The sequence below is a fragment of the Tachysurus vachellii genome, chromosome 14 (assembly GCF_030014155.1).
Source record: "Tachysurus vachellii isolate PV-2020 chromosome 14, HZAU_Pvac_v1, whole genome shotgun sequence".
NCBI classification, from domain to species: domain Eukaryota; kingdom Metazoa; phylum Chordata; class Actinopteri; order Siluriformes; family Bagridae; genus Tachysurus; species Tachysurus vachellii.
In genome coordinates, this window is record NC_083473.1 from 5696783 (window position 1) to 5713574 (window position 16792).

At 39.9% G+C, this 16792-nt stretch overlaps 2 gene segments (V, D, J or C); one reads left to right on the forward strand and one right to left on the reverse strand.

Annotated features, from left to right (window-relative positions):
- LOC132856623 (Ig kappa-b4 chain C region-like) overlaps positions 1–15066 on the forward strand; it is a 52616-nt gene extending 37550 nt beyond the window's left edge. Inside the window, 1 exon segment of the C gene segment in view lies at positions 14568–15066. Within this exon segment, the coding sequence occupies positions 14639–14887 (249 nt within the window).
- Positions 12556–13088, reverse strand: LOC132857352 (probable non-functional immunoglobulin kappa variable 6D-41). The segment is given in 2 exon segments: positions 12556–12929; positions 13040–13088. Coding segments are annotated over 2 exon segments (423 nt in total).
- Positions 15067–16792: the final 1726 nt, after the last annotated feature.

Below are 16792 nucleotides of genomic sequence, written 5' to 3' on the forward strand. Positions count from 1 at the left end.
CACAGGGCTGTAGCTGGGTCATGTGTTATCTCCTCTTGTACTTGAAAGGCCTAGTCATTTAAAGTATGTTTTCTGTTCTGTGTATTTGGTTTTGTGTTATAAGTGACTGAAGATTTTACATTCTTTTGAGAATCTTAATCTTGCACAAACTGTAAAAATAAAGGTCTATTGTGTTATTCTCGTGCCCTTGTCTCTTGCTCATCATTAGGTAATGAACCTGTGTCCTTTTGGGACTGTTCCCCATCCTGACGGGCTGCACCACTGCCTGGTAAGAAAAACGGCATGCTGGCAACCGTAAAGCTCCGGAAGGGTTGCGCGAACTGCCAGCCACATCGTCGGAGGTGAGCTTCTCTCCCTCCAGGACATCTGCACCAGGCGGTGTATAAGGAAAGCCCGGAGGATCATCAATGACTCCCGCCACCCGTCCACAGACTGCTTTCTGCTTCCCTCAGGAAGACGTCTCCGCAGCATCCGATCCCGCACTAGCCGACTGAGAGATAGCTTTTCAACTTACTACAGCAACATGCTTGCTGCAAATATGCCGCCATCTGCTCAGCTCGGGGGAAGCTTCACTTAGCTGAGTGGATATACAACTGCACTTAGCTGAGTGGATATACAACATGCTTGTTGCAATTTAAAAAAAAAATAAAAAATAGCAGCAACATGCTTGTCGCAAATATACGCGCCATCTGCTCAGCCCAGGGTGACGCTTTCCCTGACTATTGATTAGCCCCGCATGTATTAGAGTCTCTACAGGGCGCATGCTTCCCCTACCTGTTATCGCTAGCTTAGCGTGTTTACAACATGCCGTCGTCATATTACTGCCGCAGGGCGTATTCTACTTCCCCGATTACGCCGCGCACTCAGCCTCAACATCTACAGCTACAAGCTTGCCGCAAATATGCTGCCTTCTTCTCAGCCCAGGGCGATGCTTCCCCTGATTGTTGATTAGCCCCGGACGTAGTAGCTTTCAAAAGTATGTTCAAATACCAAGCTTCACGAGCAACCAGAGTCTTCTACAGGGTGCATGCTTCCCCTACCTGTTCCCACTCTAGCCTAGTGTATATACTACATGCGTGTCGTTATATCGCTGCCGCAGGGGAGTATTATGCTTCCCCCTCTACAATTCACACTCGGCTCAACAGACTACAGCAACACGCTCGTTCCAAATATTCCGCCATTCGCTCAGGCCAGGGTGACCTTCCCCTGATCGTTGATTAGCTGGATGTACTAGCTTCATACTGCAACATCATTTTCTTCCCTCTGGATGTTGAAATCAAGCTTCATGAGAAACCAGAGTTTCTACAGGACGCTTGCTCCCCTATCCGTTCTCACTTTTATTTAGCGGATATCCAACATGCTTGTTTATATCGCTGCACAGGGGTGCACGCATCACGCTCCCCCTTTGCTTCACACTTTGCTTTAACTGACTACAGCAACATGCTCCTTGCAAATATGCCGACATTCGCTCAGCCAGGATGATCTTTGATCAGTTCCAGATTTACCAGCTTCATGCTGCAACAGTTATGTTGGGGTTTTTTTCATTCGGCTCATGGTTTTGTTTTGGTGGTCTATTCTATTTTCTAGTCGCTGCTCTCCCCGCTCTGTCCATGCATGCGAACCATACCGCCAACACTAACTGTATGCATATCACCTAATAAATTCTCTCTTCACAAAATGGTCCTGACAGAACTGACATGATACACATGATCTAAATAAAAGTCCTAAATTTGAATGTCCTGCAATGAATCTTCCACCTAAATGTATGAGCAGAGCAGGTGATGTTCTACACACTTCTTACTCTCTTCGTAACACTTGCTGTGGACTGAGAACACAGGTCTGTCTGTCAGCCAGCATTTTAGTCTGTTATTTACAGAAATTAATAAGGTTTTTACACCCAGTGCATAAAGACACAACCGTGAAACCTCCAAAAAACAGTGAAAATTAAAGCTGACACTCAAATCTCCTGATGACCTTTAGTGAAGTTCTCACACTGATCTCTTTATAACAGCAGGAGAAGAAAGAGCTCATATTTAATATTTATTTAATTTTGATGAGGATCGTTGCTAGGCATAAATTTCCACTGGAACACAGACCCCCATCACTCAATGCTAATTGTATGTACTCTGTATTTATAAATATAATAATAAACACCATCAATCATTATACATTTTTCCCTGACTCTTATCATATGGATGATGGATGGATGACTGAAGACTTTGTCTGAAAGGAGGCTTCATTCTAAAAGGAGAGGAAGTGAGAAGATCTCAGGACTAAGGAGGATGACTGATGGATTAGATTAATTTTCAAAAGAAACAGCACTAAAAGAATGAAACTGTTTAAGATGAGACAGTACAAGAGGTGTGTGAGAGTGTGAGACACACAGTGTCCCTGAATCCTCTGAACCAGGTCTCAGTCTGAACAAGGAAGTGGAGAGAATGAACACCAGGTTCATTCAGAAACATTTAGAAAGAGTCAGTTTGGACAGGAGGAGTTACACCAGTGACTGAGTCAGAATCCAGAGCAGGACCAGACTGTGACCTGAAACAGACACAAGACAGAGACTGAGGCTGAGACCAGATTAATAACAGGGTCAGAATTAGAGACTGTACTGGAGGTAGGATTAGTGATAGACACTGAAAAATATGAAAAATGATCCATCAAACAGTTTGTTATTATAAATAAAACAACATTCTTGAAAACTGTAAACTGTTTATCTTACAGTAGTGAATGTAATGGACTGTGTTCAGTGTGATGTGATGATTATTGAGAGATCTCTAATGTGAGTTGTGAGTTATTGTGGTGTGATTCTTCTTCTACACAGTGTGTCATTGTGTTATTGTGTGTCATTGTGTATCATCGTGTGTCATTGTGTCATTGTGTGTCATTGTGTATCATTGTGTTATTGTGTGTCATTGTGTATCATTGTGTGTCATTGTGTTATTGTGTGTCATTGTGTGTCATTGTGTATCATCGTGTGTCATTGTGTGTCATTGTGTATCATCGTGTGTCATTGTGTCATTGTGTGTCATTGTGTATCATTGTGTTATTGTGTGTCATTGTGTATCATTGTGTGTCATTGTGTATCATTGTGTTATTGTGTGTCATTGTGTATCATTGTGTGTCATTGTGTTATTGTGTGTCATTGTGTGTCATTGTCTATCATTGTGTGTCATTGTGTATCATTGTGTGTCATTGTGTTATTGTGTGTCATTGTGTGTCATTGTGTTATTGTGTGTCATTGTGTGTCATTGTGTGTCATTGTGTTATTGTGTGTTATTGTGTGTCATTGTGTATCATTGTGTATCAGACCTGCAAAGATTTTTTTCATAAAGCCACATAATGTATACAGAAAAGATGATATAAATAAAGTTTTTCAAATGATTTTGAATCATAAATAATATACTATAGATTCCCCCCTCACTCTTCACTATAATGGGTTATTTTGTGTTGCTTATTGAGATTTATTGAGATCTGTTAGGGCTACATTATCACCTGCTTTAAAAACAGAGTTTATGGTCCTCAGCAGTGCACCTTTGCAGATATTCACAGCTTCTTATTCACAAAACAATGCACACAAACAAAAGAGAATGTTAAACAGTCTTTGTGAGCAGGATAGTTTAGATGGAGTGTGTGTGTGGATTCAGAGAGAACAGAAATGAGTTTGATAATCAGATTCCTTATATGTGGAAATCTGTTATGTTTTCAATTGGAACAGTAAACACCATGACTGTAGAAATCTACAAAACCAGAGACTGAGACCAGATTAATAACAGGGTCAGAATCAGAGACTGTACTTGTTTTGAACAATAGTCTTACAGTAGGTTAATTTTCACAGAAAATTCTTGTAAAATTCTTTGTTATCTGTAATGATCCAGAACTAACTCATTCAAAAAGTACATTGAATATAATAATGGATTTCTTCACAATACTATTAGAACATGAAAGTGTAACTATCTTCTAAGTAAAAAGGTTGCAATGTTGTAGGAACATCTACAGAAACTTTATACAAAAACCTTTCTTAGAAGTCACAGAGCATCAGATTAAATATCCCAGGAGAGGAAACATTCTGCTAACCGAATATTAATGTTTTTCCTTCACATTCACACCACTGACCCTCACCTAACTTACATTTACACCACTGACCCTCACCTAACTTACATTTACACCACTGACCCTCACCTAACTTACATTTACACCACTGACCCTAACCTAACTTACATTTACACCACTGACCCTCACCTAACTTACATTTACACCACTGACCCTCACCTAACTTACATTTACACCACTGACCCTCACCTAACTTACATTTACACCACTGACCCTCACCTAACTTACATTTACACCACTGACCCTCACCTAACTTACATTCACGACACTGACCCTCACCTAACTTACATTTACACCACTGACCCTCACCTAACTTACATTTACACCACTGACCCTCACCTAACTTACATTTACACCACTGACCCTCACCTAACTTACATTTACACCACTGACCCTCACCTAACTTACATTTACACCACTGACCCTCACCTAACTTACATTTACACCACTGACCCTAACCTAACTTACATTTACACCACTGACCCTCACCTAACTTACATTTACACCACTGACCCTCACCTAACTTACATTTACACCACTGACCCTCACCTAACTTACATTTACACCACTGATCCTCACCTAACTTACATTTACACCACTGACCCTCACCTAACTTACATTTACACCACTGACACTCACCTAACTTACATTCACGACACTGACCCTCACCTAACTTACATTCACGACACTGACCCTCACCTAACACATTTACACCACTGACCCTCACCTAACTTACATTCACACCACTGACCCTCACCTAACTTACATTCACACCACTGACCCTCACCTAACTTACATTTACACCACTGACCCTCACCTAACTTACATTTACACCACTGACCCTCACCTAACTTACATTTACACCACTGACCCTCACCTAACTTACATTCACACCACTGACCCTCACCTAACTTACATTTACACCACTGACCCTCACCTAACTTACATTTACACCACTGACCCTCACCTAACTTACATTTACACCACTGACCCTCACCTAACTTACATTTACACCACTGACCCTCACCTAACAGACATACACCAAGCCCTGAAAAAGCAAAACCATGAAAGTCCAGCACTCAGACATGGGACTGTTGGAGATCCACTGAAACCAGCAGGTAGTGGACTGATTGTAGTGAACTGACTAAACATGATAGAAATGTAATGTAAATAGATGAGAGGTGGCGTCTCAAACCTCCTCCTCTAAACCCATCAAACATCTTTAAGAGTAAATCACCTCTCTTACTGAAAAAGGACATCAGACATTTTGCTGTCTGTTTTGGAATCTCTGCTTCTAGGAAATGTCTTAAAGGGGAATGTTTTTACTTTTCAGGAACCAAGAAAAAAATCACAACTAACATTAATAAGAAAAATGACACAGAATTATATGAAGACATGCAGCTGAGACTGATGTCCTTCTGTCCCAGACTAGACATAAGCTGAGATCCTTTCACACAAATGAACATCATTTACGTTCGCTGTGTTTGTAAATTAAACTTATCTTAGGGTTGTTACACTTACACTTACACTAGATTATTATCAGAATTATTTTTTAAATTAAATGTTTTCTGAAACTCTGGAGTTAATGTCAAACACCACAGTGAGTCATTGTGTAGAAACATCAGTACAAAAGTAACACTTATTAGTAAGAAAATATCAGAACAACAGAAAACCTGAACATCATGAAGAGTGTGTTGTGGAACTGTTGGTTTTCAGGAAGTGAGGTGATGAGATTTTGCTGCAAAAGCCAAAATTCAGGAAAACATGTAAACAAACAGAACTGTATTAAAACCAGTGTTTGTGTATATGATAGTTTAGATGGAGTTTGGGGCATGAAATAGACGATAAATAAATGTGATGATCAGATACTTGATGTTTTCATGTGTAAGAGTAGAAAACTACAACGTAATGGACTGTGTTCAGTGTGGTGTGATGATTATATAGAGATGTCTAATGTGAGTTGTGAGTTAGTGTGATGTGGTTCTTCTCCTCCACAGAGTGTCATTGTGTCGTATCACATCCTCCAACTCAGCACCTGCAGTCGCTCCCAGCTGCAGCAGTTCAGTCTCTCTACAATCTGACTGAGGGAGGTTTTTGTACGACTCTATAACACTGTGTGAACCAGTAGCCAGTGATTTCGTGCCTACTCTGACAGTAGTAATCTCCTGCATCTTCAGTCTGGACTCCACTGATGGTCAGAGTGAAATCAGATCCAGATCCACTGCCACTGAAACGAGCTGGAAAATCTGACTATCTCTGATTTGCGAGCTTAATCAGGAGTTTAGGAGCTTCTCCAGGTTTCTGCTGATACCAGAATATGTAGTTACCACCAGACACTGCCTGACTGGTTCTACAGTTGATGGTGACTGTTTCTCCTGGAAGAACAGATTTCACTGCAGGAGTCTGAGTTACTGTGACTTGACCTCTGCATTCTGAAAAATACACAATAACGCAGCATGAAACTGAAATATTCTAATAGAAACAATAAGTGTATTAGTATGAATAGATGATTGTAGAGATAAAATATGAAGCAGTGTCTGACCTTGAGTCCAGAGGATCAGTGTCCAGATGAAGACGGGGATCAAAGTCATGGTAGCTGTGGGTGAAGTTGCTATAGCAGCAGCTCTCAGTCATGAAGTGTTAAAGTCACAGCACTATAAACACTCCCAGATCACTGAAGCATGGGAAATAAATGCAAAAAAGTCACTACAGACATGTTGCATAAAGAACTGAAACCAGTCGGTTGAAATATGTTCTCTGAATTTATAGTTAAGGAAGTTTCCTTTTAATTAAGCCGTTTAAATAAAGATAAAGTATTATATTCTATCTACTTCATAAAAGCAGCTTCACATTAAGGCTTTGAACAAAATCTGTCAACATATCCACTTCCAACTGTGGAGTAATTTATGGTCATTTTGAGCAAATATAGCTGAAACAGTACTCAGTAAATGAAACAATGTTGCTCGAGGATCCTGGTGCTACATAAAGGCACAGAGCTACATTAAGACAACACAGGACTAGGGCTAGGAAAAAAATACATACATAAAAAAAGCTTATTAAAATAAGGTGCATGTGTGCAGCCTTGTGCAAACACTACAAGACAAAAGACAGTGCAGGGCAAGAGACAGTTTAAAGACAAAAACCTTTTGTCTTTTTTTCTCAGACTTTGCAAAATGTAGAGATTCTGAAGAGTTTTGTTCTTGGTGGAGATTGTGTTGATGTATCAGATGGGATTCTTGATAGGTGAACATCAAGGAATTTGGTGCTCTAGATGATCTTCATGGAGGATCCATAAATCTTCATCAGAGCATGACCACTCTGCTTTCCTAAAGTCAACAATCATTTTTTTTATTATGTCCATGTTCAGGGTAAGATTGCTGGCTCTACATGAGGCTATTAGCTGTTGCATCTCCTCTCTGAATGCTGACTCATTGTTCTTGCTGATGAGACCCACCACGGCCGTATCATTGGTGAGCTGATGATGTTGATTAGGAGTGAACAGAGTAAACTGCAGTGGACTGAGCATACAGCCCTGAGGGGCCTCAGTGCTCATTGTGGTGGTGTTGGACATGCTGCTTTAAATCTGTACTAAAGGAGGTCTTATAATCAGGAAGTCCAGAATCCAGTTGCAGAGGAAGGTGTTCAGGCCCAGCAGGCTCAGCTTTTCAGTCAGATGCTGAGCAATGATTGTGCTGATTGCTGAACTGAAGTCTATGAACATCATTCGTACATATGTTTACTTTTGTCTAGGTGGTTAAGGACCAGATAGAGGAAGGTGATAATGGTGTTATCTGTGGAGTGGTTGTGAAAATCTTTTTTATGAACTAAAAGAAGCACTCAGATTACAAAATGAAATAATTTTTAATAGACATTAAGTGAACACTTCAGAATTTCAGTTAATGACAATACAACAAACACCTACTGTATAGCACTGGGGTTATATTTACCAAATACTACTTAATAATAATTACCAGTTAATATTTTGAGTCTTAAACCCCCAGGACAATGCAAATTTATTTATTTTTTTATTTTTATGAAATTAAATAAGCACTCAAATTACAAAATTAAACAATCTTCAAATGATTTTGCATATATACATAAAAACACCTTTAGCACCGGGTAGTTACCAAATAACACCACTTACTCTTTGAAGTCTCAAATCAGGACAATGAGGTGGTTGTTATGGTTGAAGTCAAATTTATTTCAATGATGCCTTCAGCATTCAGGGCCTTCAGCATTCAGTATTTATGGCACATTTATTTATAGCACTAAAAATGCTAAGTTGCTGTTTCACGCAACAATCCAATAAGCCGAATAATCAACATCTGAACCATTCTGTACATCGGGCTAATGTATGTTTATATTCTCATTTTCACTAGAAGCGAAATCTAAATTAGAATTACAAGGTTGGTTAATTGGCACAAGGCTCCATTTTTTTAAATAAAATGTAATGATATTATGCCTATGCCAGTGTAGCTGCATCTTATTGTCACATGAAGTGACGTTACGTACGCTTAACAAGTATTCTTGTTAAGTAACAACTAATCAGAAGTTTAGTTTTAGTTTTTATTTTGTACAGATGTTCTCAGAATCTGTAGTTAAGTGGCTATCCTTTAATTGAAGCCTTTTAAATAAAGATAAAGTATTATATTCTTTCTACTTCATGAAATCAACATCTTATTAACATGTTGCACAAAATCTCTCAACATATCCACTTCTTATTGTAGAGTAATTTATTGTCATTTCAAGCGTATATAGCTGAAACAGTACACAGTAAACTGAAACAATGTTCCTCAAGGATTCTGGTGCTACATAAAGACACATAACTACATAAGGGAAAACTGAAAGCTACTGAAGGTAAAACACTAAAATGTGCTGCACAGGGGACAATCCAGGACAAGGATAGGAAGCAGTGGGATAATGGATTAATTATTTCTCATTATTTAATTGTTTTTAAATTGCAATATGTTTTGATGTGGAAACTGTTGTGCTGAGAAAACCAAGAATTTGGTGTTCTTGATGATCTTCATGGAGGATCTGTTAATGTTTCCCATAAAATGGTCTTTCGGGGCTCTCCTAAAGGCAACAATCATCTTTTTCGTTTTGTCCACATTAAGAGGCAGATTGTTGTCTCTGCAAAAGGTCTTTATCTGTTTTATCTGTTCTCTGTATGCTGACAGTTTGTTCTTGCTGATGATCGTGTCGTGATCGTGTCATTGGTAAGCTTGATGATGTTGTTTGAGCTGTGCATTACTGCACAATTATAAGTAAGCAGAGTGAACAGATGTTGACTGAGTGTACAGCCCTGAGGGGCCTCAATGCTTATAGTGGTGTAGTTTGGTGATGCTGCTTTTTGATCCGGATTGACTGAGGACTTTCAGTCAGAAAATCAAGGATTCAACTGCAGAGGAAGGTGTTCAGGCCCAGCAGGCACAGCTTTTCAGTCAGGTGCTGAGTAATGATTGAACTGAATTCTGAACTTATGCCTATGAACAGCATTCAGACAAATGTGTCCTTTGACCAGGTGCTTAAGAACTAGATGGAGGAAGGTGATGCTGTTGTCTGTGGAGTGCTTGGGATGATACACAAACTGCATAGATCCAGTGAGGGTGGCTTCAGGGTCTTTATATGCCTCATGAACAGACTCATGTAGAGATGGGTGTTTTTTTGGTGGGATGATAATCATTGAAGTAAGGACACCAAAGATTTCTTCAGCACAGGGAGGATGTTGCAGTTTATGGTCCTCAGCAGTGCATGCACAGTCATCCACAGCAGTCATCCACAGCTTCTGATTGTAAGCATATGGTGATGGTCTTAGAGACAGTCACATCATCAATGCACTTGGTAATGTATCTGGTCATTGATGTCCTAACCCTGACCATAGCTCATGAACAGAATAAGTTTTATCTTTCATGTTTTCTGAAACTCTGGAGTTAACATCAAACAACACAGTGAGTCAGTGTGTCCAAACATCAGTACAAATTAGCACTTATTAGTAAGAAAATATCAGGACATCATGAAACCTGACCATTAAAGTAGGATTGTTACGGAAATGTTGTGGGATTTCAGGCAGTGGGGTGATGGTATTTTTCTGCAAGACCAAAACATTCACGAAACGATGCAAACAAACAAAATGTAATAAAAAACAGACTTTGTAAGCTGGATAGTTTGGATGAAGAAGATATTCAGGGGCCAGAGAGAACAGAAATGAGTTTGATAATCAGACACTTGATATTTTGAATTCTGTGATGTTTTCAATTGGAACAGTAAACACCAAGACTGTAGAAATTTACAAAATCAGAGACTGAAATTAATAACTGGGGGTATGTCTTTACAAAAGGATCTAGGCTTTGGAATGTCTCAAATTCCTTATCTAGATCCATATGAAAGTTTGTGGTTTGGCAAAATATCTCTAAAATAAAGATTAAGCACTAAATTCATTGACTCTTGCCTAAGAAAATTTAATGCAGTGATAAAATCTAAAGGTGCTACAACTAAGTGTTAGTTTAGGGGTGTGCACACTTATGTAACCAACTGATTTTATTTAGATTTTAACTAAAATTATTCTTTCTGTTTTTCACTTTCATTTATGGCAATTTCACAATGAAAATAGAAAAGATTCTGACCTGATTGATCTTGGTTTCATTTGGTGTGGTTTGGTCTAAGACAGATATATCAGACATGCAATCAAGATTTTTTTCACAAAAATGAAAAAACTATTGTGTGAAAAGACTGATAAAGACCTTCGGGTCCAGTGTTGTGCTAGTTACCGTTACTAGTTACTTCATTCAAAAAGTAACTCAATTACTTTGTTGATTACTTACACCAAAAAGTAACGCGTTACTGTTAAATGTAACTTTTTAGTTACTTTTTTAAAGAACGTTCTTTAATGTTCCCATTAATGCCCTTTTATGCGTTATGGTCTATACAAACACAAAACCAGACATCCCAAGTGTCCCGGATGTTCCGGGAGTCTCCCGCATATTGATAGCGGCTCCCTGATGACCGCAAATTACTTCCAATCTCCCGGAATCTAGAGCGAGTGAGCAAGAGCGCGCATGCGTGACAGAGACTGTGCTCCAAACCTTGTAGCGTGGGCACGGCAGAAAGGGAGGGGGCCAATCCTGATTGGCCTGTTTCGGTAAGTCAACCAATCAATTGTCAGTGTGGGCAGGCTATACCCCATGTGTTTCGGAATACCTCCCATTACTGCCGCACATACTTGTACTAGATTTGTAAAGTTCGTTGCGACAAACTTTGATGTTGGCTTTGACGAGGCAAGTATTCGCAAAGGCCGGTGCTTTTTGGAGGTGAGTGGACATAAGGGTCAGTGTTACTTTTGGAGGCAAGTGGACAGAAAGATAGGGTGCCAAAACATTTGGAGGCAAGTGGAGACGAGCATTTTACATCATCTGAATACTCCTGAGGAAGTTCTTCTCATTGGGCTGAGTGTTTTGATATATCACATGCCCATGTTGTGCAAAATTTTTTATTCTCACGTGACATCACGTGACGTCACGTGACATCATCAGAATACACGTGAGGAAGTTCCCTTCATTGGGCTGAGTGTTTTGGTATGTCACATGTCCATGTTGTAAAAAGTTTTTTGATTTTGCATATATTGGGGGTGGGGCTGCGGCACAACCGAAAGGCCAGTCGGTACACCAATTTAAACCTTTGTTCAGAGTATCACCTTAATGGAGCTGGCTGAGTTTGGTGTAGAGAGTTCGAAAGCTTGCCGAGTTATAAACCTCCAAAGTTTATAATGTTAGTCTATTGGAAAAAAGGCCACTTTGAGACCCGGTAACGGAAGTACCGGTACTCGGATCACTAAGAAAAGTAATAGCAACAAACTTCAGACCTGGGCCTACAACATCTCCGAATCTGCTGCATGCGGCTCGAAAGCCGTAGGCCGCATTAAATTTTATACATTTTTGTCTAAAAATATACCGAATAAACGGAATAATAAACGGAAACACGCCCACAGTGCGGCATCTTCGTGTTTACAGGTTTGCATCCACCAATCCTACAATATGTCACTGCTGTAAACAGGTTAGTCTGTAGGCTACACTTCAGCCTAAATTAATTCATTTAAAAACGTAATGGACAAACGCACCATATGGTAACGGTAACGGAGTTAATTTAGTTAAAAAGTAATGCGTTAGAGTATTAGTTACTGTCAAAAGTAACTGTGTTACAGTAACGTGTTACTGCCCAACACTGTTCGGGTCTAATCCTAAATCTGTCTGTTTTCAATGTATTTGATGGAAAATAACAAAATAAATACTCAGCTTTCATATATTCATGATTATTGAGAGATCTCTAATGTGAGTTGTGAGTTAGTGTGATGTGGTTCTTCTCCTCCACAGAGTGTCATTGTGTCGTATCACATCCTCCAACTCAGCACCTGCAGTCGCTCCCAGCTGCAGCAGTTCAGTCTCTCTACAATCTGACTGAGGGAGGTTTTTGTACGACTCTATAACACTGTGTGAACCAGTAGCCAGTGATGGCATGTACACTCTGACAGTAGTAATCTCCTGCATCTTCAGTCTGGACTCCACTGATGGTCAGAGTGAAATCAGATCCAGATCCACTGCCACTGAAACGAGCTGGAAAACCTGACTGTCTCTGATTTGCGAGCTTAATCAGGAGTTTAGGAGCTTCTCCAGGTTTCTGCTGATACCAGTGTAAGTAGTGACCATATGAGCTGTGATGATACACTGCCTGACTGGTTCTACAGTTGATGGTGACTGTTTCTCCTGGAAGAACAGATTTCACTGCAGGAGTCTGAGTTACTGTGACTTGACCTCTGCATTCTGAAAAATACACAATAACGCAGCATGAAACTGAAATATTCTAATAGAAACAATAAGTGTATTAGTATGAACAGATGATTGTAGAGATAAAATATGAAGCAGTGTCTGACCTTGAGTCCAGAGGATCAGTGTCCAGATGAAGACGGGGATCAAAGTCATGGTAGCTGTGGGTGAAGTTGCTGTAGCAGCAGCTCTCAGTCATGAAGTGTTAAAGTCACAGCACTATAAACACTCCCAGATCACTGAAGCATGTGCTGCCAATGCAAAGTGTCCTCTAAGTATGGAAACACCTTTACCACATTCCCCCAATCTTACTGTCATTCTCACACTACTACAGAGTTATTGTGTGGATTTGTATTTGGAGATGTAGAAGTGAGCATCATTAAAAAGTTATTCTTTACTATCTTTATGTGTCATGTATATTGTGTTTCTGACTGTAGAGATGAATCTCATCACTAATCCATCATTCAGTGTTATTTCTCCTCCAGTCTTCTGCAGTGTGTACAGTACACTGTGCTCCAGAGTCAGACGTTTTTACTGAAACATCACTGAGTTTAAACAGCAGAGTGACAAAGAAAACTAAATAATGAAGAAATCTTTAATCCTACAGTTGTAAAGCTCTAAATATAACAACAATTACTGAACTGTGTGTGTGTGAGTGTGTGTGTGTGTGTGTGTGTGCGGTCACTGTAGTGTGACAGAGGTTTTTGTATGACGGCTTCATAGGAATGTATCACTGTGGTGGACTTTTGGTGGAGGAACAAAACTGTCTGTGGGCCGTAAGTAACCTGTTTACTAATGACTGAAATGGAGTGTGTTCAGATTAATGACTGAAATGGAGTGTGCTCAGATTAATGACTGAAATGGAGTGTGTTTAGATTAATGACTGAAATGGAGTGTGTTCAGATTAATGACTGAAATGGAGTGTGTTCAGATTAATGACTGAAATGGAGTGTGTTCAGATTAATGACTGAAATGGAGTGTGTTCAGATTCATGTTAAAATGTGTAAAATATATAGTTTATAGTGACTTTTTCTTCAAATTCACTTTTAGGGAATGTGATGTTTGTATAAAATCATTTTGTTTCTCAAATTTCTCTTATTTTAGAAGTTTTATAAAATGTGTCTGACTTTAGTGATAATAGCTCGTTCTAACTGAAATAACATTTATATAATTGTTTGTGCAAATGACTGTAACAGAGTTTCACTGAATTATTCTAGCTACATTTAATATCTCAGAGACTGTGACTCTATAAACAGATGTCCTGAAGACTAGAAGCAATTTATTTAAATAATAAATATGATCTCATTTAAAAACATTAATATATAATTTATAAAAAAAAATTTCATATTTCTAATTGTTGGATATACAGTATAATTAAATTTTAATTTTCACTGTTCACTGACTGTTCACAATAATATAAATCATTATAGCTGTAAAATGTAAAAGTATTTGAATTGAATGTGAAACGTTTGTGATGCTCCACTGATCTCAGTTCTGCTCTGTAAGATATAAAGGGAAGTGAAACACACACAGTGAGCTGAAACAAAGCCTGAGTGACTGACAGCTGTCCATTCCTGTCTCACCTCTGTGTGTGTGTGTGTGTGTGTGTGTGTGTTTGTGTGTGTGTGTGTGTAGGTGACACCCAGCCCAGTGTGACAGTGCTGCCCCCCTCCAGTGTGGAGCTGCAGCAGGAGAAGGTCACACTCATGTGTGTGGCCTACAAGGGCTTCCCCTCGGACTGGAAGTTGAGCTGGAAGGTTGACGGCAGCAGCTGGAGCTCGGGGGAGAGCCGCAGCGCCGCCGTTCTGAACGCGGACGGCCTCTACAGCTGGAGCAGCACGCTGAGCCTCCACCCGGATCAGTGGAGGAACAAGGTGGTGACCTGTGAGGCCTCCAAAGACAACCAACCTACTGTGGTGAGCACAGTGAACACAGATCAGTGCTCAGAGCTGTGAGCTCACACACACTTTACTCAGCTCACCTTCTACTGCTTCACTGTGTGCTACATGTGGCCTTTACTGCTCAAATCATCCACTCTCATCATTTCATTTGTCTTATTAACATGTGAGCTCACACACTCCTCACTTTAACTCAGCTCTTCTTCTTAATTATCAACTAAATATGTGTTAAGTGTGTGGATCGCTGCAATGTCCTGCTTTGAATTATTAATAAAAGCTTTTGAATCAGTAAACACGGCTGTTTTATATTGTTGATTATACACATCATACACAAATCACCAAGGAATCTGTCTCAGTATCTGCTGTAGAACCTGATTATTCATGAGAAAGACACCTGTAATAATAATAATAATAATAATAATAATAATAATAATAATAATAATAATAAATATAGCTGCAAGCAGCGATGACGGGCCTTCGCACGTTTTTTTATTGCTATACGGTGCCTTCCAGAAAACAATGCACGGTGGGCAAGTGCATCAAGTGGGTAAATATCAGTGGACTATTTTATGTTGTTACTGACCCATTTGGGGACTGTAGGTAAATGAAACCCCACATTTTAGAGAAATGGGGGCGCTAGTGAGCCACTTAAGAGACACACCTTTGTCTGACCTTTTTGTCCACACTTAACAGCCGACAAATGTGATGTATGTGTCAAATTTCAAGTTAATCCAAGCACGCCAAAAGCCTTAAATATGCCTGAAATAAAAGTAAACTTTGACACGATGCCATGGCAACAGTGTTTGAGATATCAAAAATCTGTTCGCAATTTCGCATCTGCAATATCTCTGCGTCATGGTGGCCAAGTCTGGTCTCAATTGCATGAATCCCCTAGGAGGAGTATTTAAAAGTTTACCGCATGAAGCTGACAAAAAATCCACCTTTGTGACTGACACACTTCCTGGGGCCTGTTGGTGGCGCTATACCTGGGACTCACAATAAGCACATAGATGCGATCGGAATCCTTGGCCGAACATACACACCGCGTGTCATCACAATAAGACATTTTTTGCTTTAGATATTAGACACTTTCTGTTTCTCTGAATTCGCCATAACTTTGTCGCCTCGCCATGGCAGCACCGTTCGAGATATCAAAAATCCCTTCGCAATTTAGCAAGTGCAATGTCTTGGCATCATGTTCACCACGTTTGATGTCAATCGCATGAATCCTCTAGGAGGAGTATTTAAAAGTCCATTGCATGCAACTGTGAAAAAATCCACCTTTGTGACTGACACACTTCCTGGTGCCTGTTGGTGGCGCTATGTCCGAGATTCACAACAGGCACATCGATGCGATTGGAATCCTTGGCCGAACATAAACACCGCGTGTCTTCCCAATAAGACATTTTTTGCTTTAGATATTAGACACTTCCTGTTTCTCTGAATTCGCCATAACTTTGTCGCCTCGCCATGGCAGCACCGTTCGAGATATCAAAAATCCCTTCGCAATTTAGCAAGTGCAATGTCTCGGCATCATGTTCACCACGTTTGGTGTCAATCGCATGAATTCCCTAGGAGGAGTATTTAAAAGTTCACCACATGCAACTGTTGTGACTGACACACTTCCTGGCGCCTGTTGGTGGCGCTATGTCCGAGATTCACAATAAGCACATCGATGCGATCGGAATCCTTGGCCGAACATACACACCGCGTGTCTTCCGAATAAGACATTTTTTGCTTTAGATATTAGACACTTCCTGTTTCTCTGAATTCACCATAACTTTGTCGCCTCGCCATGGCAGCACCGTTCGAGATATCAAAAATCCCTTCGCAATTTAGCAAGTGCAATGTCTCGGCATCATGTTCACCACGTTTGGTGTCAATCGCATGAATTCCCTAGGAGGAGTATTTACAAGTTCACCGCATGCATTTATAAAACAATCCAAAATGGCCGACTTCCTG